Raw genomic sequence first — 22,469 nt, forward strand, 5'->3', positions numbered from 1 at the left:
CTTCCTCTGGACTCCGCCCGCTTTTACCAGGTTTCATTTCCAAGCAGATCCCGGAGGAATCCATTTCCTTATTTCCAGCATGAGAATCCATGCTGGCAATAAGGCAGCATATGTCTGGTGGAGCGGGAAACACAGGGTGTCCTGGTGTGTCCACTCGGCTCCCAAACTCCACCCAGAAAATGCACGAAAATCTGGCCAATTAGAAAAAGCGACAACAGTAGTGTTTTCCACCACTTTTTCTGAACCAATTGACCTGGAAAATGCTGTGTTGCATCGGAAGCTGAATGCATTCACTCTGCCTATTATCCCACCGGAAGATTAAGACAGGTACTGAACACAGGTATTACATATTCCTGTGCACAATCTGCATTTGGAGAATTAACTAACTGAGCTACCTTACAAATGATATCTCCTCTGGGGCTTTACCGTCTTAACCCCTTAACTGCCATGGGTATTTCCCCCCAGTGCCAAGGCCTTTTTTGATGAGTTCGGTGTGTCGCCATTCAATCCCTTGTAACTTCTTCGTTACATGAGATATCTCGGCCAAGGTTGGCCCCCTTTCCCACATGTAGGCGGTCATAACACCACCCAGGAACCCTAGTTTGCTGTAGGGGTGGGTGAGAGAAAATTACCAAAAAGGAGAAGATTTGGGGTTCTTCAGAAAATGCCAATAAAATGTTGTACAAAGAAGCCTGTGGTGTTTTCGTTGTAAGAGCTAGGAACAAATGGTTTGCTCTGCTGGATTCGCCATTTTCCAGGCTTTCAAGAACAGATTGAGTGGAAACTAAAATAACATATTTTGATATGCTAATCAGCAGTTTTGTGAGAGGTAGGCGATGTTGGCATTTTTTGCCCAATAGGACATGCGTGGACGTAATGGAAGAAAAGGGTAGGAAAGATGAATGGGAAGCCAGAAAGGCATACATTTCTGAAAAGTAGACTATATTCCAAGTTTAGGAAGCGGTGATTTGCGCAGGTCAGGCAACAACTATGTAGGGAAAGATTCCATAGTTTGGGGGGAAATCGGGAAAATGACAGGAAAAAAACCCCACAATTTCCGCACATTTCACTCTGGTCGCCCACCGAAACACGCAGCCAACAACACATGGCCTACCTTCCCACGTTCCCACAGGTTTCCCGATTAAAACGATCCCTCACATGTGTGGGTGCACCTACCTGGGTGCTAAGGGAAAAGCCTAAAACACTGGTAACCCCAAGTCTTTTCGCACAGTAGATTTTCAGGAATTTTGCTCATGTGGACAACCTACAGATTTGGGCCTAGGGTGTCGAAGCCACAAAGTCAGACCTCTGTGGATTCCCAAGGGTGTCTTCTTTTTGGAAATGCATGGGGTACCCTGTTTTTCCTTCGTGGCATCGACACCCTAGGCCCAAATCTGTAGGTTGTCTCCCCAAACCCTTTGGGGGTTACCAGTGGTTTAGCCTTTTCCCTTTGCGCCCAGGTAGGTGCACCCACACAGGACACCTGTGGGAACGCGGGAAGGTAGGACATGTGGTGTTGGCGGTGTGTTTCGGTGGGTGGCCAGAGGGAAATGTCTGAAAATTTTAATTTTTTCACCAAATTTCAGACTTTGCCGGGGGTTGTGGCTAATACATTCTGGGGCGATTTGCGCAAGTCAGACCTCTGTGGATTCCCACGGGTGTCCTCTTTTTGGAAATGCATGGGGTTCCCTGTTTTCCTTGGTGGCTTCGACACCCTAGGCCCAAATCTATATGCGGTCCACATGAGCAAAATCTGCTCTGCCGAAAGGCTTGAGGTTACTAGTTGGTTAGACCTTTCCCTTTGCGCCTTGGTAGGTGCACCCACACATATGAGTTATAGTTTTTGTCTGGACACCTGTGGGAACGCAGGATGGTAGGATATGTGTTGTTGGCGGCGTGTTTCAGTGAGTGGCCAGAGAAATGTCTGAAAATTGTGATTTTTTTCCACCAAATCTCAGAGACATTTCCCTCTGCCCACCCACCGAAAGACGATGCCAACAACAGATGTCCTACCTTCCCACTTTTCCACAGGTGTCCCGATGAAAACGGTACCTCACATGTGTGGTTGCACCTACCTCGGCGAAAAGGGAAAAGGCTAACCCACTTATAATCCCAAGCCTTTCGGCAAAGCAGATTTTGCTCATGGAGACAACCTAAAGATTTGGGCCTAGGGTGTCGAAGCCACCAAGGAAATTTCCACTAAAAACATTCATGGTTGTTTAGTGACCCCCACACCCATCCAAAACAAGTTATCATTTTTTTGTTTTGTTTTTGTTTTGCCTCTTTCCTAGGGATAGATTGTGCTAGCAATCTGCCCCCAGGGAAGGCTACATGAGATGCCCCCCATCCATTTGGGGTGGGGGGGCACCCCCCTTTCCACTAAAAACATTCATGGTGGTTCAGTGGCCCCCCACACCCACCCAAAACAAGTTATACTTTATTTTATTTTTGTTTTGACCCTTTCCCAGGGGCAGATGGGCACATGTGTGGCCATCTGCCCCCTTAGAAGGGGCAAACAATACTACCCCAGGCTTGGGGGGGGGGGTGGCTCTGCCAATATTTTCAGTGGCCTCCTCCCCACCCCAAATGGATGAGGGCATCTCATGTACCCCTTCCTAGGGGCAGAAATCTGTCCCCAGGGAAGGCTACATAAGGTGCCGCCATCCACTTTGGGGGGTGAGGGCCACCCCTCCTTTCAAACACAAACAATCCTGGTGGTCTAGTGGGCCCCCCACCCACACCCAAAACAAGTTATAATATATATTTTTGTTTTGCCCTTCCCTAGGGGCAGATGGCAAAATGTACTGCCCCACGCTTAGGGGGTGGGGTGGCTCCACCAATATTTGCAGTGGCCTCTCCCCCTCACCTCGAATGGATGGGGGCATCTCATGTACCCCTTCCTAGGGGCAGAACTCTGCTGCCAGCGAGGGCTACAGAAGGTGCCCCCCATCCACTTAGGGTGGGGGGGTAGGGCCACCCCCATTTCAAACAAAAAATCTTGCTGGTCTAGTGGGCCCGCCCCACTCCCACCCAAAACAAGTTATAATATATATATATTTTTGTTTTGCCCTTCCCTACGGACAGATGGGCACATGTGTTTGGCCATCTGCCACCAGGGGGGTCAAAACATACTGGCCAGGCTTGGGAGGGGTGGCTCTGCAAATATTTGCAGTGCCCACTGCCCCCCCAAATGGATGGGGGGGCATCTCATGCACCCCTTCCTAGGGGCAGAAATCTGCCCCCAGGGAGGGCTACATAAGGTGCCCCCATCCACTTAGGGTAGGGGCGAGAGGGCCACCCCCCTTGCAAAAATCCCTGGTGGCTAGTGGCCCCACCCCACCCACAATTACATTTACAAAAAATATATATATTTGTTTGCCCCCTTTCTCTGGGGGCAGATGATCACCCATCTGCCCCCAGGGTATTGCCCTCATGCTTTGGGGGCCAGGGGGGAGAGGGCAGCGTACATAGTAAGAAGCCCCTCCCCTCACTTCAAAAACAGATCCCTGCACAACACACCAAACACATTCTGGGGGGGATAAATGACATTACATCCCCCACACTTAAAATTGTGGGGGGGGATTTGTCCCCCCTGTATCCCCCATGCCCTACGCCCATGGCGAAGACTGGCCCACAATTCACATGCCTAGAGAAAGACAATAGAGGGTCTAAACACATGTTGGCTGACTTCTAACAAATATAGCACTAACAATAGTTTTCAAAACTGCTTTATTGCAACAGTTACTTATTGAATAACCCAGCGCTCAGGTGAACAGGGCTCACTCTTCTATTCAAAACCTAACACTTGAAGAAGGCAGAGAACCTTCACACAAGAACCCCATCACCAGCAACAGTTGAATCCGATTAGAGTACTAGATCAAGCGCAGTGAGCTACCCATCCTACCATACTGCAATTACTTCATAATCGTGTACTCTAATTTGCTCATCGGGGCATACTGCATGGCCGAAGCTGTAGGTTTAAATGGGAAAATAAATTCTGCTTGTGCCTGAAGTGCTGGACAGATTTGCAGCAAACTCGTACAAGGAGCATTGGCAAGGACCTGAAAGCATGGTTTTGCAAATGTGTCAGTGTTTTTGAAAAAAGTCATAACGTAGGTACACAAAATTGAAATATACCTTTGGTGACTGAGGTATATGGCCAGATTGTCAGTCATGGCCAAAGTCCATGACCTGGACAATCTGGCTACTTGCCATGACCATGAGGGAAAGGCAATGGGGTTAAAGTGGGCATGGCCACCAGGGACCGGCATTGTGGTGAAGGTTTTCCGAAATTGGGATAGACTTGAATGGGAAAAATAATTCTGCTTGCGGGTACAGCCAGAAGTGCTGGACAGGATTGCAGAAAACATTCACAAGGAGCATCAGCAAGGACCTCAAAGCATGGTTTTGCAAATCTACCCTGTGTTTCAAAACGGAAGTACAAAACAAATATGATATAAGTTTGGTGCATGGGCAGTGGGCCTGGCCCTCGGCAAGGACGATTGCCTACTCTGATTTACTTATTGGGGCATGTGGCATGGCCAAAGCTATAGATTGATAACTTTGCTGTCTGGGCAGTAGGACTGGCCCTTGGCAAAGTGTTAGGGAGAATTCTCATAAGTGGCTTATTTCCCTTCCATAATGAGTCCCTGAGCAGCTTTGCTGGATTTCTAGGGTTTATTTCTTTTCACTAGGTAAGAGTGTGAGCCTTTTTCCCACTCTTACCTGTGTTTTGCTGAGTGTATTTCTACATTTTGTGTGATGTTGGGCAAAGGAGCCTCGCCTACTCCATAGCATCATTTTTCCATGTGTGTTACACAGCACCTTCAGTGCAGTGACACAGGGTTATCTTTGAGACTTCCCACCACTCAATTTTCTGGGGCTGACTACTGTCCCCCAGAAAAGATAAAGTTGACATTAACTTTATAATAGTCACTTGAAACCACAGACCCAGTACACCCCATCTTACATGGAGTATTGGAAAGGGTTAATTCTTATCCCTTTTTGTCTGTGTCTCTTGGAGCATTGTTTTGCTCCCTTTACATCAAGACTTGGCTGGTGCCAGTGGTATCTACCCTATTTTTTATACCGCGGTTATCTTAAATAACCATGGTTTTGTTTTAGGCTATTATATTAGCCTCAAACATAAACCCGTTTGACCATATATATTTTAATGACGGTTCCGGCTGGGTTTATTCGCCATTTCTTTTTGTAAATGTCTTTCTCGTGTTTTTTTTCTGCACGCCAAATCAGGTTTGATCCCTTTGTTTGCCGTCTTTTGGTGGGCTTCTGCACAGAAGCCCTCCTTAAGGTGCCTGAAAGTCTGGGTAGGCAGGATGTGAGGGAGAGGTTTTAGGACCCCTGCCATGGGTTCCCTTGGTAACCCAAGTCGCACTCCTGTTTGATTGGCTGGGTTACTGTCCTTAACAGGACATCCACCTTGCTGTGTGATGATTGACAGCCAGGCTGCGTGAATGGGGGAAAACTGCATAAAAAGCAGGTCTCTGGGACTGGAAAGGCAGAGTCGCCACTGGAACGAAAGAACCAACGAGGTGCTGATGGAAGAGGACCCCTACCACGACTGAACCACCCGGTGAAGCCCTGCTGCAGGTCCGAATATTCAGAATCCGACAACAGAGAAGATCCTCCAGGAAACTACTTCCCTTGAGCTGGTGGGACCAACCAGTTTGCCCAAACTACAAGCCAGGACGCCTCCTCTGGTCTAATTCGCTGTACAGAGCTACAGTGGGCCGAATAGCCAAGAAGGATGGACCCTGCTTGGGTTTTAAGGAGCGCACCTTTTATTCATTGTTTCGCTCTGCTGCTGATTTCTTCCCTGGGTAGTGCAGGACCCTCCAGTCTTCCTACTTCTTGTCAGTCCGACAGTCGCTACAGGAACCGTGAGCCTGCAGGAACTACTAGGAACGTCCGCACCAGCTACAGCTTCTTCTCCGTTTTAAGGAACTGTGCAAATCCGGTTGTTCGTTCCGTTCAACCGCGGTGAAAATGTTTGAATTCTTTCTCCAATCCGAGGGCTTGTCCTTCTCTTCTCTTTGACCTAACTTTTCTGTCAACCAACCTCGTCTGGAATCCGTGGCACAAACTTTACGGCGAACTACCTTGAACCGTGTGATCCTGAGCAAGAGACTTTTGTCCTAGGCCTTTTGTACCTGATTCTATCACTGCAGTTCTTCTTGTTCAACTGCCCTGAGTACTTTCCTGTTGGTGCGGTTCATTTTCTATTAACTTTGTCTTTCCCTCCCTTTTAAATTGCTGGAGTGCCATTTTGCTCCCACTTCATTTTGTGGGCTTAACTTGTCTGGAACCTATTGGGAGTTATGTGGTGTATTAAGAGTGTGATTATTAAACTGCTTAGAATAGTGAAATGTTATACAACTGAAGAGTAAAATAAATGTATATTCTTTTAATTGAAAACCTTGAGTCTGTGTTTGCCTGAATCATAGTAATTGTTGTCCTTTGTGTAACTATTTGCTACTGCTCACTTGCTCTTGAGATAAATCTGGCTGCTCCGCCACTGCTACCACTTTAACTGTGTAGTACAGGCTTGTATCAAAGGTGAATTTGTACTGTCACTTGTGGTCTTAATTGTGTGTGGTGTTCCCAAAGGGTACCTCATATAATTCTGCCTAACACAAGGATACATGTGTACTCGGATTTGCCTGTTGGGGAATGTGGCATGGCCGAGGCCCATGCCCCATTCATTGTGGACACTGGCCATGCAAGCCATGATCACTGGCCACATTATGAGGGTATAGTGGGCACTGGACTAGGATGCAGTGTATGTGCAGTGTATAACATGGGTGGTTTGGTGGGGCTGGGGTCATGGTCGAGGCTCATATCCTAGGCAATTCAACCATCCCCAGCATGCACTGCTGACAATGACACATCCGTATGTGTTGCAAAAAATATGTTATAGGAGGTTTACAGTTCTTTGATATATGTTAAAAGAGGAATTATTAATAAGTGATGTAACATGAAACCTTTTCACTCATAAAAACCTATGCAATTCACAGAAAAAAAACTTTGTTAAAGGGACGTTCTGGTTAAATTGCACTAATACAAACCTATGAAATTCAGTGAAAAAAACGTTAAAAAGGGACGTTAGGGTTGCAAGTAAAAAAAAAAGAAAAAAACAGACAATACCAACACTGTGCACTGTTAAGAATAGCACCCAGATCATCAAAGATGACATCCCATATGAAATTAATTTTGATGAAAAGTCCCCACAAGGGGTTGTGTTTATAATGCTGGTAACAAGATGTCAGTCTTACCATCCTGAATCCAGTCTTCAGCAACACCTATAAAGACAAGAAAGAACAGGTTAGCATTACGGTCTTCAGTGACAGCTCTTCACTTACCTGGTCCATCGGCTGTCACCAACGCCTCGCGCTGCATTCCGGCATCTGAAAGACAAAAGCTTACCAACTCTTTGCACGCTCCGGAGGCCTTCGGCGCTGCATCCCGCATCTGAAAGACAAAACAAGGTGCGTTTAAAGACATTGGGGAACTTTAATATTCACGTGCCATTACTCCTTTCCACATCTAACCCAGTGGGTATTCCGGCACCCTGCAGCCGCTCCGAACTTGTACCTGCAAAATAAAAAGACAGTTAGAGCGCATCGTGAAGCAGGCAACAAGCGCTTACTTACGTGCTTCCAGGCGCTTCTATTCATCACACGGGCTCCATCTTCAACTCACTTCAGCCCGTCATCCGCCATCGCCAGAACCCTGCAAAACAAGAAACATCATTACTAAAGACTTTAAAGACATTAGAATTACTCGAAACTTACCGTTCGTGCAGTAAATGACGGACAGCAGTCCTCTGAAGTCAAGAGGCCTGCTCCCCTTATCCAGTGAAGAAACTGGTTACAGCACCCTGCCCCGAGGCAGATGGAGAGCACGGCGTTCACTTACCTAAGGTGAGAGCGTTAACCTTTGGGGTTCTACAGGAGAAGAGAAAGGGAAGAAGAGAGAGACATTCAATAACCCAGTTCCTTAATCCCATATTTTCTATCTGCAGACATCTTACCCTTCGAGTCAGAAGACATACAGTGCACAGAGGTCCAGCCCAAAGAGCCAGCCGTGTGTTACACATCACCTTTGAAGATACGGTATACGCCCAGTCAAGACCGGCACCTCTACGGGAATCAGGTGAGCGTTACAGTGGGAGGATGAGGAGGGAACTGTAGGCCTTACGGGGGCGAGCGGAGGAGAGGGTTGGGTCCTCCGTCGTTTGACCCGAGGACTTCCCGACGGGCCAGGTTGCGGGTCCTCCGGCCTGGGCCGTGGGAATCTCGTCCTTATCTCAGAGCATAAGGACTGGATCGCAGACAAAATGGCCGCCGTGCCATCCTGAGGCCTAGGTTCCGGCCGCGCCGGAAGGGAAGGCTGCTCTTCCTCGCCATCGTCGTCTTCCTCGGTTATCTCCCGAGGATCTTCCTTACGGGATCGAACCTTCTCGAATTGGACTTCGAGGTTCCTCACGGCCTCGGTCAGTTCCTCCTCCGAGGCTGACTCCGAGCTCGAGGAGGCTACCGTGCCCCCCCCTCGCTTCTTCCATCATGGCGGCCACGACGATGGGCTGAAAAGAGGATTCTCTCCTTGGCGGCAGGGAAACTCTAGTCCCGGAGGCAGTCTCCGCTGGCGGGGTCTCTGCCGGCTTGGCCAGAGTCGCCGCGATCGCCTTGATAGAGGCCTTTGCCTGCTGGGTAGGGGCCTTCACCACCTTAGGTGCGTCCCGGGCCTTCTCCGGGGGAGGGGCGACGCCTCGCTCCCCCTCTTCCGAGATCGGACGGGGCTTCTCCCGAAGCTTACCCGGGGTCTCGGACTTCCTCTTCCCCGAACCGGAGCGCTGGCTCGTGGTTGACGGTGCCGGGGAAGGTGCGCCCTGCCTGGCGACCGAAGAGCCCGACCTTTCGGCGCTCCTGGAGCCAACAGACTCGCGGCGCTTGGCCTGGTGTTGGGCCCCCGTCGCCGAGGCGCCCGCACAGGACTTAGAAGCCCGCTCGGACCCTTTCTTCTTCTTCTCACCCGTTGAGCCCTTCTCCAACCAGCTGGCGAGACGGGATTGACGGTCCCTCATGGTCCGCTCCAACAAGTTCTTGCATAACTGGCAGTCCTTCTCTACATGAGTCTTGTCCCCATGAAGATAGTAGAGGCATCGCGAATGTTCGTCTTCCTTAAACAACATTCTGCAGCCCACATCCAGGGCAGCTGCGAAACAGCTTGGGTCCCGGCGACAAACTTGCATCCTGGGCCATCTCGAAGTAGGCCGCGAATCTTCTGGAATCCTCCAAGAAGTTGATTCGACGAAATCTTCACCCTTGAGGGGCGTAGGAAAATCCCGCAACAGGTAGCCGTTAACGGGAGTAGAAACGGTGGAGCTTGAGGCTCGATTAACCGAAAAAATGTGAAAATTCACCTGAAAAAGCGCGAAACACGCAGTAAAAGCTCGAGAGCTAAGCACGAGGACTCCCAACACTTGAACGTGCGGTAAAAATCTGAAGATGGCTGCCAGAGGCGGGGCTTAGGTAGAGGGCAGGCATTGGCTGTGGTCAGTATGACGCAGAGATCAGTGATCGGTTACTACTACGAAAGAGATCAGAAACCAAACTGATACTGATTTTTTCTTTACCGAGGATTCCCAGCCTGACGACGGGGAATATTCATGAGCATGTGAATCCATGCCAGACCCCATGCTGGAGAATATTTAATTTATTTCAATATAGCAAAAGCAAGGCAATCTTTCCCCTCCCCTACCCTCCTGCCGACCATAGGATGGCTAATATATTAATAGTTCCTCAGCATAATGACTAACATACTCTTAGTCAATAGCCCCCTTTCCTCCATACTGTATGGGCATCCCCCGCGAGGGACGGGATACAGAACCTTTAAGGCCAGTAAAAAACATATTTCCCTTTAAATTTGGAGGCGCAGCACTGGGAGCATGCGCTCACCTGTCTCCGCCCACCGGCGCTACTCCTCAGTCCCCATTGACGTGTCAACAATGATCAGCATGGCCTAAAGACAACAGTATTAATAGGGGGGAGGATGGTGGGATGTATGGAGGAAAGGGGACTATGGATTAAAAGTATGTTAGTCACTACAGTGAGTAACTATTAATTACTCTTACGTCCCGTCCCCTTTCCTCCATACTGTATCGGCGAGTACAACTGAATGTAGCCCCAGGGTGGAGAGGAGTTCCTCCTTAAGAAAACAGGTTTCTTAGAACTGCCTATCCGTATGACCTAGAGGCGGCGTCCAAACAGTAGTGTTTACAGAAACCGGAAGGGGTGGCCCAGGTAGCCGCCCTGCTGATGACCTGCCACAGCGTGTGCCATTGGAACGCGATGGCCGTGACCTTGGCTCTGACCGCATGGGCCTGTAAGTTAGCTGGCACTGGTTTGTTCTGCCCCTTTTAGGCTTCCTTGATAGCTGCGACCATCCACCTTGCTATGGAGGCCTGATAACCGGGACTTGACCCACCGAAAGTGACAAACAAGGCGTCCGACTTGCAGAAGTCCTTGGCTTTGTCCAGGTAGTGTTTCAGCGCGCGTCTGACATCCAGATGGTGCAAGACCCTCTGAGGCTCGTCCTTGGGGTTGGCGAAGAAAGTGGGTAAGACTATTTCCTCGTTGAGATGGAAGGAGGAGGTCACCTTGGGTAGGAAAGCAGGGTGCGTCGGGAGGACGAACTTGTCCCTGTGAAAAGTTATGTAGGGTTCTGATGCCACCAGAGCCGGTATCTCGCTGACTCTATGAGCTGAGGCCCACAAGCAGAGCTGTCGACTAGTCTGATGTCTGCGGATGCCATAGGCTCAAAAGGTTTGTGCGCCAAGGCACCCAGCACAACATTAAGGTCCCACACAGGGTGTGGCTTCTTTATAGGCGGGTAAAGCCTGTGGAGGCCCACCAGATGTCGCTTGACCACCAGGTTGGAGGAGAAGAGGCCCTCCTCTGAGTTCCTGTAAGCCCCTATGGCTGCCAGATAGGTTCAGCATGTATCCACCTGCACGCCAGAGTGGGCGAGGTGAGCTGAAAAGGAGAGCGCGTCGTCCAAGGTTCACTTAAGAGGGTCTATCTGCCTAGAGTCGGCCCAATTACAGAATCTAGAACATTTACTCTTATATTGGCTCCTAATAGCCTTGCTTCTAGCGCCCTATATGACCTGTAGGTTAGCCTGAGATAGGCTTAAGTGTTTCAGCGTGAACTGCTCAGGAACCACGCTGCAAGGGCTAGCTTGGGAGGAGCAGGCTGGAGTACCCTTTCCCCCTGCTCAGCCAGGTGAGGAGCTGGGCTCAGCGGTAGGCGAATGGGTGGTCTGTCTGATAGGCTAAGAAGCTCAGAGAACCACGGTCAGGCCAGCCACCAGGGAGCTATCAAAATAATGTTGAGGTGCCAGGATTCCTTTATCTTGCAGATCACTGTGTGGACTAGGGGTGTGGGCGAGAAGGCATTTGCTGTCATGTCGTTCCATTGGATCTGGAATGTGTCGCTCAGAGAGCCGGAGCGCTGACCCTGCCAAGAGGCGAACTGTTGGCATTTCCTGTTTTCCGGGGAGGCAAAAAGATCCACCTGGGGATGCCCCCACCTGAGGAAGATCTCCTTCAGTACCAGGTTGTTCAATTGCCACTCGTAATTGTCCACCCCCAGTCTGATGAGCCTGTCCGCTTCCAGGTTTGATTCCCCCGGGAGGAGGACAGCCATGAGGTAAATGTCATTCTCCAGAGCCCATTCCCACATGCAGACTGCTAGGTTGCACAGCAGAGGGGATCTGGTGCCCCCCTGCTTGTTGACATAGTAAATGCTGGTGGAGTTGTCTGTCTGGATAAGAACTGTGTTGCCCTCGATAAGAGGGAGAAAGGCCTTGAGAGCCAACCATATGGTCCATATTGACTCATCAACAATGATCAGTATTGCCTAAAGACATCAGTATTAATAGGGGTGAGGATCGCGGGACGTATGGAGGAAAGGGGACTATGGACTAAGAGTATGTTAGTCACCACGGTGAGTAACTCTGAATTACTCTTATGTCCCGTCTCCATTCCTCCATACTGTATGGCCGATTACAACTGAATGTAGCCCCAACCCTCTAGGGAAAAGTCTGTAGTAACTGTGACCTGAGGGGCAAGTTGACAGAAGGGCTTGTCCCTGTCTCAGGTTGAAGTCCGCGGACCACCAGTGGAGGTCCGAGAGGAGAAAGCGAGGAATGTTGACTGGCTCCTCTTGGGAGCCCTTCTCCTGATTCCATGAGGCTGCGAAGTGCAGCTGTAATCTCTGCATCCCGAGTCTTGTGTGGGGCACGGCCAAATGGACCGCTGCCATAAGCCCCAGTAGGTGTTGGTACCACCAGGCCGAGGTCACAGGCCTAGAGAGGAAGTGAGCTGTAGCTCTCTTGATGGCCGCAATCTTGTCTTCCGAGGGAAAGACTCTCACTGAGCTTGTGTCGCAGATGAGGCCCAAGGAGGTCAGGCTCTGCATGGGCTGCAGCAGAGACTTCTTGAAATTGATAGGGAATCCCAGATCGTGGAGTGTGTTCATCAGTGCGGAGGCAGTATGCTGAACCGCTTCCGGAGAGGTGGCCCGGACGAGCCGGCCATCCAGGTATGGGTAAACGTGGTGGCCCTGAGCCCTGAGCAGGGCTGCCACTGCATTCATCAACCTGGTAAATACCGTGGGAGCCGAGTTGAGGACGAAGGGTAGCATCTTGTATTGGAAATGAAAGCCCATGATTCTGAAGCACAGAAAGGAACGATGCTGCTGCCAAATTGGGACGTGTAAGTAAGCGTTCTTCAGATTCAGGGAGCACATCCAGTCTCCCCTTTACAGTGTTTCCGCAGTAAGAGCCGGCGTAACCATCTTGAATTTTTGCAGATAGAGTGAGAGATTGAGGGTGGAAAAGTCCAACACAACTCTCAGGCCAGCCTGGTTCTTCTTCTGTATGACGAAAATCCTGGAATAAAAGCACAAGCCTCGCTGGCAGGTTGGGGCTTCTTCCACAGCCTGGCTCTCGACGAGCGACCGGATTTCCGCCAGCAGAGTTGCTGTCCCAAACTGTGGGAGAGGATGGGAGGAGGTAGGGGAGGAAGGTACCGGTAGGCGGTACCCTGTGGAGACTACAGAGAGGATCCGAAAAACTCTGGTGCCAAAATTGCACGTGAAAGTCAAGCCTGCCCCCCACTGGAGACACGTGGACCCAAAGGGGTGTGTCATGCCTTTTTTCCCTCTGAGGCTGTTGCAGAGGAGGGAGATTGGAACCCCCCAAATCCCTTTTTGTTGTTTCCTCCGATGCTGACTTGGAGAACGGTCAGGTTGTCTGGACCTCCGCTTTTGGAAGCCTAGGAACCTGCCAAATGCCCGCCCCTTGTTGGAGCTTTGCTGGGACTGGGTGAAGAACTTGGGCATGGCCTTCGTAAGAATAGATAACGACTTGCGAGCTGTTCTTTTTATCTAATTCCTCATCCGTGGTGGAGTGGAAGAGGTCACTGCCCTCGAAGGGAAGGTCCAATATGCGTTCCTGGACATCAGGAATAAACTTACCAGCCCGTATCCAGGCCGTCCTTCTCATGTCAGTGGCAATGAAGATGGCCCAGGCAGAGGTATCGATGTGGGCCACGGTGTACTCCATAATGTCCTGCCATAGCAGCCTGGATTCTCCTAGTCCCGCCTTGACGCACGCCTGGCTCTGTGCTGGAAGTTCTGGGAGCAAGTCTGCAATTTCCAGCCAGAACCTTTGGTTAGCGGCTGCCAGCATGGCATCTGCGTTGGCCTGCCGCTGGTGCAAAGAGGCGTTGGAGTACAGCTTCTTCCTGTACGCCTCCAAGATCTTGTCCTCTGCCTAGCAGCGCCGAGGACGAGGTGGCCGAGGACGACGGAGGCTTAGAATAGAGTGACACCGAAGCTATCAGAAGAGTGCGGTTGAGGATGCGCTGAAAGCAAGAGTGCGTCCCCTCCATCTGCCTGTACTTGGTTTCGAGGCGCTGATTGACAGGCTGGGCTGAGTGCGGCTTGAGCCACCCCTTCTTGGCCAGGGCAACTAAGTCTTTCTGCATCGGGCTTCCCATTTTGGTAGGGGGGGTCTTAAGGTGAGGACGTCTACTAAAACCCCCTCCTCGGGCTGCTCTAACCTCGGGCTGAGGAAGGCCAAAATACTCAGCCAAACCTATAAGGCATTCGTGGAAGGCCCTGGTTGAAGATGGCGTGTCGGGGTCCTGCTCCACGTCCGTGTCCACCAGGCTCGGGGCGTCCAGAGCTGTGGAGGAGTGCTGGGCGCTGCGGAGTGGAGACCGGAGCTGGTGGCTGCTGCAGCGGCTGGTGTGGAACCGCCTGCACTGTGGGAGGCAGGAAGCCGGAATCGGAGGAGCCGGCTGGGGAAGCGGTGTCTGCGCTGAGGCCTGTGGCACCAGAGCCATTGGAGGAATGACTATGGGTGCAAGTGGGGTGACCTGAGGGAGCATGCACCTGATGGCATCCAGGAGGATAGCCCCCATCTGGGGAGTTCGCATTAGCCCTAGGAACCTTTTGAAGAACCTGTCCTCAGAGGCTGTAGAGGTGGCAGGTGATATTGACGGAGTAGACAGGGGCGGCCGGGGCACACACTGCCTGGGGTGCAGGGGAAACCTGCCCTGCTGATAGATAAATTGTAGGCCACGCACCTGGTTGACACCAGTCCCACCTTGTGACTCTTTCTTCCAACCGCTCCGCAAGAGGGGGTATCGGATGAGCGGCCATCTTGTCTGGTGCAGCGGCCATTTTGTTGAGCTGTGTGCGACGTGCCAAAGTCATGGTGCCTGTCTCGCTGGAACCAGCCCCGTCTAAGACGCTTGGTGTTGGAACAAAAGGCCTGTTAGATTTGATCCTTCACTTTCTCTCTTCATATTTCTTCTATTGCTCGCTCCTGTTGCTTTGCTTTGTTTAACATTCATCACGCTCGCCCATATCTTTCTTTTCATGCTACTAAACTTCTTTTCTCGTGTTTTCCCATATGGCCTATTACTCATCATTACGGTTTGTCTTCCTGCTAGTCACCTTTTTCCTCTTCGCTCAATCTACAATTCTTCTGTTAGTCCTTTTTCCCTTTTCCTCTAGATGATCTTTTACATCTTCTTTGCTTTCCATTTCACTCCTCCCTTTTGAATCTCGTCTTTGGTATCACTTTCTTTCGATTGTTTTTAAATGTACTCATGGCTTGTGTCTGCCCCATCTTTCTACCTTACTTTCTTTTCATATCACTTCACGAGTTTTACAATCTCAGAATGTATTTCTACTTACTTTTCTTAAGCCTCCCTATGCTTCATCTCATTACGTTCATTTTCTTTGTTGGCTCCTAAATATTGGAATGCCATTCTCTTGCTTCTCTCTACTCCATCTCTTTGCATCTTTCAAACAACTCCTAAACTTTATCTTCTTCTCCTAGAAGTGCTTTTGTTTTTTCTGCTGATGTAATCTGGATCCATTTGTATCACTGATTGTACTTTTTTTGAATTGTTTTATTGTTCAGCGCCTTTGGCGAAAGGCGCTTTATACATGTAAAAAATACAAAAGTTAATTGGCGTTTGTTATTGATTGGCTCCATGGGGACTTCCCCTTAGCACACATTGGGGCAGAGCTAGAATGGATTGGGGCGGGCAGACAGACCCATAGGCATTCTATATAAAGACTGGGTTCACTTCCCTCCTGTTGAGGAACCAACACATGATACGGATATGGAGGGACATCACAAACATACCGGCTAGCCTAACAAACTGACATTGGTGCACCACTTTGGGGAAATGTGCAAATAACGGAAAAGATCAAATTTGAAGTATTCACAGTATGGATTTCTGCCAATATTAGGGCACTCAAAGGAGAGTGAGAGTCAAAGGCTACCCTAATCATGGGTGTAAAGGGAGGTCACCAATGTGGTGGCAGCGGAGCTAGATGGTTGCAATCTCGGCTGGTAGAATTTAAAATTCTACATAGGATCTACTATCCCAGTGTCACACTTTTTTGGTGGGGTTGTATTGACAAAGCAATGTGTTTAAGGTGCAGGTGGAAGAGGGAACATGTTTTATATCCTTTGGGAGTGTGCACGAAGCTGCAGTTTCTGGGATAGATGTATTAACAAACTGACGGCAGTACTGGGAATGGAGCTACTGTGCAAACCAAAACTCTTGCTGTGAGGATATGGGGAGAGAACCCTACAACCAACATGAGAAGCTGTTCTTCTGTCTACTACGGTTGGTATTATGAAGCGTAACATCACCATGAACTGGGGCAGCCCCGAGTGCCCGACAAAGAAAATGGAAATCGATTTTGATATTTGTAGGTCTCTTCAACTGAGACTATATACGGCCAGGGGATGTCCTGAGAAACCAAGACCCTTACCCCACCCACTCTGAGCCTCAATATTTATACATGGAAAGCGCAACATTCTCTGGAGGATAGCTCAGGGGCAACATTCTCGCTTTGGAAACAAGACACGGAGCACTACAGGTTTGAGTCCCAGGTCCGCGCTTAGAAACGTCTGGGTATTACGCGCGTTATAAATAACCAATCATATCATAACATTAGCATATGAATAAATTAGTATAGGAAACATTTCAGATTAGCCTGAAAAACACACTGCTTTCGCCATACTGGCTGTGGACAGGATTGCACGTAAACCATAACCTTTACAATTCTACCGTTCCACAGGTAGCCAAAACCACTGTGATGAACTGGAGCCTGTGCGCTGAGGTGGTCTGTGAATTCTGTAATTTCAGGAATAAAAACGTTCATTAGGGGACATGTGACCTCAAAACTTGTTCCAGCGACCGTGCTCGGATAAGCCAATTGTCCAAGTATGGAAACACAAAGACCCTGGCTTTCCTGAGTTGGGCTGCTACTGCTGCCTTCAGCTTGGTAAAAACCCTGGGGCAGAGGTCAAGCCAAAAGAGAGCACTTTGAATTGGTAATGTGCGCACCAGATAATGAACCTTAAGGAACCGCCTGTGCATCCTGTAAATAGGCACTTGAAAATAGGTGTCCTGAAGGTCCATTGACGCCAGCCAGTCTTGGAACTGAAGAGCCTGAAAAATGTTCCTCAATGTCACCATTCTGATTTTGTCCTACCTCGGGCATTTAAATCCCTGAGGTCCAGAATAAGACAAGTCCTGCCCCTTTCTTGGGGACCAGGAAGTATCAGGAGTACCAACCCAAGCCTACTTCCTCGACTGGCACTTGCTCTAATGTTCTCTTAAAAAGCAGGCCCTGCAGCTCTTCCTGGAGCTCCCGTTCCAGCTGTCGGGAGACAGGTGGAGGACTGTCCGGAGGTCTCTTCACAAACGGGAGGCAGTAACCCCACTCAAACTGAAGGACCCCGACGTTGGAAGTCATTTCCTTCCATTCGGCCAAGAATCAAAGAGATCCCCTTCAACCGGGGGAAGTGTGGGGGCAGACCTCAGAGGTTCCCGAGGTGCTGATGACACTACAGCAGTAGTTGACTGTCTCAACCCTCCTCTGCCTCTACCTTGCCCTGGGAACCTAAATTGTCTGTGCTTGGCCTGGTGCGCTTGCGCCCTTCTGGGAAAGGTGGAGTATCTTTATAACACCGTCCTATGGACCAAAAGGCACAATTCTGCCATTGGGGCTGCTGCTACACTGCTAATCCTAAGGATTTAGCTGTAAGCTTAGAGTCCTTGAACCTTTTCGAACCCCCCTTCTGACAAAACGACATTGCGCCATATCATGGCAGACAACCAAGAGACACAGATAGTATGCAGGTCTGTGAGAGGCATTTTAGAATTGCAGTCTTTGCAGCGTTTAAACCCAAACGGTTTATGCCCGACATACTGAAATAAGTTTTAATTCTTTCTAATGAAATCACAAGTGTTCCTAGTAGCGTGCCGAGCATGCAGAAAAGAGGCGCTAAGGTAAGAGGGCAAAGTGCATTCCTTTAATACAGCGATCGACATCACATCTGTTATGGAGAAGACCTACGCCTCTTTGAAAAAAATGTCAGAGCAGCTGGCGCTGCATAACTATCAAGATAAGGAAGCTATATGCTAAATCTTTGGGAGAATGCAATCCATTGAATGCCTAGTTTTAAACATTGGACCAGTAATGTTCATCAAAACTACCAGCAACATAGTGAACTAAGTCATCATAATGGCCAACATTGCCCCGCTCTGGTCAGTTTAGTCGGCCGTTCAAAATTAGGCCAGTCAAAATCTGCCTGTGTCTCAAGCCAAAAGAGAAGGGAAGATTAGGATTCTAGAATGATGTGGGCGGTTTTAGCTGGTGGGGCTTTGGCACACACATTTGGCCAGTGGTTGAAGTGTACGAAAAGTAGTAGTGGAACTTTGTTCCCTACTGGCCTGCACCCACTCCCCACAAATCCCATCACCACGTCCCCTCCCACATACAATACACACTCCCAAACACTTGCACCTGCTGTTTAAGGGAACGTTCAGTGCAGTGCACTGAAAGTGCACGTTTCAACTTCTTCCTACACTTTTATTTTAAAACGAAACCATTCCGGAACGGTTTCTTTTTGAAAATAAGTATGTATAGCAGCTGTAAAAGGTAATTAAAAAAAGTAGAGGAGCACCACTCCTGACCGCTCCCACTCACTTCGACCACTGCATTTGGCTTTGAAACATTGAAACTGACAGGCCTATGCTGTGCAATGTGCTCTAGGTCACGACTACACCGGGAGGGAGTATTGTATTAACATGAAAAGAGATGGGGAAAATGTGATGGAAAGCATACAAGTGTATATAGACCCAATATTGGTTTGATTACAAATTTGGAAAATTCTCTGCGGTACTGTTGATGAAATTATATCAGCAAAAAATCCTCCCTCAGCTGCTCTTTGGTGCTGAAGCTCGGGAGGTAAGAATATCATGGGTAAAGTTAGAAACTATTATGGATGAGGGTTTTTTGTATTCCAAACACAGTACCATTGGCAGGAGTTCTTCAGGAATGAGGTCAACACCCAATACAGACATTTGTTGGCTGTGGGCAGTTATAACTTTAAGCAAAGATTTTGTTTATTTGTACATTTATAAGAAGCGCACAAAGCCTGTGTGCATCTGGGCATTGGTTACAGAAGGAGAAAAAAAAAGAAGGTGCAAGGAAGAGGAATGTCACTTAAAGAGATATGTTTTCAAATGTTTCCTGAAGGTGTTGTAAGAAGGTTCATTTTGTAGGTGGAGCAGGGGGAAGTTCATTCCAGAGGGCTGGATCGCGGACTAGGAAGCCGGCCCCTCCAGCTCTTTCCCTGTTGTATCTTGGAGTGATAATTCTGTGTTTGTAGGCTGATCCTACCAGTCTGTTCGAAGACTGACTTGATATTTTCACCCAGGTATTGGGGGGCATCCAAGTGATGCACCTGATCTTAAAATTAATTCTGTCCTTAACGGGTAGCCAATGGGCAGCTTTAATGGCTTTTGAGATGTGGGCATGTTTGGCAATGTCTAGTGCTGCTCAGAGTGTGTTATTTTGGATAGTTTGTACAGATTATTCTCAGATGTGCCACAAAGTACAGAGTTGCAGTAATTCAATTTGGAGCCGATTAAGACAGGCATTTTTAAAGTGGATCTGAGTGGTGAGGAAATGTTTGCTAGCGTTGATGAGTTTGGTGGCATACCCTGAAGAGGCGGCGACGTGGTTGACGTGGCGGGTCATGCAGAGCCCAGATAAACACATAGGGTCTCGACAGAGAATGCCACTGTATCTCCTGGACATCAATAGTGAAGGTTGTGTATGCCTCGTGAAGTCTTGCTAGGCAGGCAGGGGGTCCAACAATGAGGAGCTTTGTTTTCTCATCATTGAGGTAGAGGCTGTGTGCCGCCATCCAGGACTGGATGGTTTTATAGATGGAGTTTATTCTGAGAGAGTCTTTGGTATGGTCACCAATGAGAGGGATGCGGATTTGGGTGTTGTTACGGTAGTTGGTATTGGAGATGCCAAGAGCATCGAAGTGGTCAAAGAGAGGTTTGGTGTACACGTTATAGAGTGTAGGGGATACACAGGATCCTTGTGGTACGCCGTAGGTGGGCGTGGGGTTGGCGGCAGCCTCCCCATCAAAGACTCGGGAGGATCAGTCAGCCAGAAAGGAGGAGATCCAGTTGGCAGCGGAGAAGTGGGCTGACGCAGAGAGGGCTTTGCATAAGATCTTGTGGTACACAAGGTCAAACGCGTCCAAGAGGTCGAGTAGTAAGAGGAGCGAGAGGGTGCCCTGGTCGTTGGCGGGTGTCAAGCTGGTTCTTCAAGTCTAGTAGGGCTGTTTCTGTGCCGTGTTTTGGGCAGAAGCCTGATTGTCGGGTTCCGAGGACATGGTGAAACTCAAAGAAGTTACCCTGGCTGCTTCCTTCTTTCTCCATCTTCATGCAATATGGGTAAAGGGTTCTTGCAGAGCGTTAGATCAATGGCGGTGCTATTGCAATAAACTGCTACGGAAAATTGACTCGTCAGTGGAGGAGTTGGTTAGGCAATCTTAATAAAACTAAATTTAAGTTATATAGATCTTATTGGATTGAACTGAGGACTGAGACAAGGACATATCACTGTTTAATGACCACTTTAGTTGATCAATCAAAAATGTCAATGTACTCTCTCCATTTTTAAAGCAGCATCCATCCACAGATTTTATATCAAACATTTTGAGATTTAAGCTAAATCTGTTACTGACAATCTAGGTGTTGGGCATGAGGGGGAATGTCCCTAGGGGTTCCCGTTTGTGTCGCTATTGTTTGACTGAGGGTGCATCTCTAAACATCAGTGTATATTCTGTCCTTTGCTAGATCCCCTGCAGAGGGAAAACACATTTATTTCAATCCCATTTTGAACTACAAGACAAATACAAATAGAGCAAATATTCACTCTACAAAAAAAGGGGAGGTGCAAAAGGAATGATATTCTGTTGACTATACAGAAAACAAGGTGGCTTCTGCAGTAGACCTTTCCTATAGGTCCTTTTAAAACTCACAGGGGTTGGATGAAAGAGGGGCTAAGAACATATTTCAAAACTGGAATCTTGCAGAACATCTGACAGTGTTTTGGCAAATTATTTCCCTATGGTAGCCTATTATAGGAAAAGAAGGGCAGCTGGATTGCTAATGCCACACCAGTATACTTGAACTGTAGAAGTACGTGGAGATTCTTTAAACAGATTAAGAATTTAGTCATACACCCCTGCCACCGGAATGGAACAAACACATAATTGGCAGGTTCGTTCCAGACAACATTTAATGGGGTAACCCTTCCTCGCAGAAAATGTGAACTATGTTCAGGGTTATGTTGTTTGATCACCATCCCTTTGTTTCACCTTGTCAATTTGGTTTTCAGCTTCTTTTATAGCAGCTCTGAGGATGATTTCATAAGCATATGCGGAATTGGATAGTAACACATTACAACAAAGATTTTAGATAGGTGAGAAAGGCAGAGAAGGTGGAAAAACATTTTATATGACCCAGAAAGAAAGCGATCACCAAATCGCCTTTAACACTGTTGCTAAGTTTCTTATCTTTATACTGTTTAGTTACATTTCATCTTTTGTATCATATATTAAATATGTCGTTTTCATTTTAGATAAATACTACAATCTGAACCCATCAAGCAGAACTGTGATGAGAGCACCACCTCAGACTGAGCAGAAAACATCCAAAGACTGGTACAAGTGTCCAGAATGATTATGAAGACTGGGGCTTGGAAAATAAACAGGACTGATAGACTAAGGACATTTAATGTCTTATTTTATTAATAAACATTTAAATTTGCGCAAAGCAACTGAAGTACAAAAAGAACTATGAGCAAGATAAATGTTACACTGAAACAATAGCAGAATTTTTGTTTATTCACAGCTGCAGACAGTATAGGGTACAAGGACCCTTCAGCCAATATTGCTTCTGTTCAATCCTCGGCTGCCCATTGCATGGGTTATACCTGCAAAAAGGAAACATACTGAATAAATGTCTTTAAAAACAAGAACTTCTCACATTTCACCGTCTACTTTTTGGATCACACCGTGTTTAATAACCGTCTTTCTCTGGGACAAGGGATTTAAACACGACCGCTGAATTCTTACTACATGGCAAAGAGACAAGCACAATCGAAACTGGGAACATCCTACATCAGCACAAATTTCAAGTATGCATGGGGTTTTTCGTCTGTATATTGTATTCTGTCTAAAGCTCACAGGTTTATCATTATGCACGCACCTTCTGAGAATAGCTGTAGACAAGGGAGACCATAAAAGTCAGCAGGAAATGTTCACCTTCCACATCATGAATCTTACCTCCTCTCTCCTTCCCTCCTCTGCTTCACTCTTGCATTCCCCTGCAAGTGAGGGGCACTCACAAACTTTCTCCAGCCCACAAAATAGAGTTTGACTTAACTAAGGTTCACAGTGGTGAAAAATTCTCAAAATACATGGAACGGGAAGAACCACCATTGTGGCAACACAAAGATCTCTTATCTTTATTAACA

General features: G+C 48.3%; 2 protein-coding genes across 12 annotated transcripts in view; one reads left to right on the forward strand and one right to left on the reverse strand.

Annotated features, from left to right (window-relative positions):
• PRG4 (proteoglycan 4) overlaps positions 1–21,971 on the forward strand; it is a 422,062-nt gene extending 400,091 nt beyond the window's left edge. For all 8 annotated transcript variants that reach the window (XM_069641367.1, XM_069641368.1, XM_069641372.1 and 5 more), the window contains one exon: positions 21,573–21,971. In XM_069641367.1, coding sequence (XP_069497468.1) covers positions 21,573–21,673 — 101 coding nt within the window. In that variant the 3' untranslated portion in view covers positions 21,674–21,971. The remainder of the gene's footprint in view (positions 1–21,572) is intronic.
• TPR (translocated promoter region, nuclear basket protein) overlaps positions 21,720–22,469 on the reverse strand; it is a 2,097,972-nt gene continuing 2,097,222 nt past the window's right edge. For all 4 annotated transcript variants that reach the window (XM_069641376.1, XM_069641377.1, XM_069641375.1 and 1 more), the window contains one exon: positions 21,720–21,926. In XM_069641376.1, the coding sequence (XP_069497477.1) occupies positions 21,874–21,926 (53 nt within the window). In that variant the 3' untranslated portion in view covers positions 21,720–21,873. The remainder of the gene's footprint in view (positions 21,927–22,469) is intronic.

Source organism: Ambystoma mexicanum, chromosome 1q, assembly GCF_040938575.1.
Source record: "Ambystoma mexicanum isolate Mex_15411 chromosome 1q, UKY_AmexF1_1, whole genome shotgun sequence".
In the NCBI taxonomy this organism is placed as follows: Eukaryota; Metazoa; Chordata; class Amphibia; order Caudata; family Ambystomatidae; genus Ambystoma; species Ambystoma mexicanum.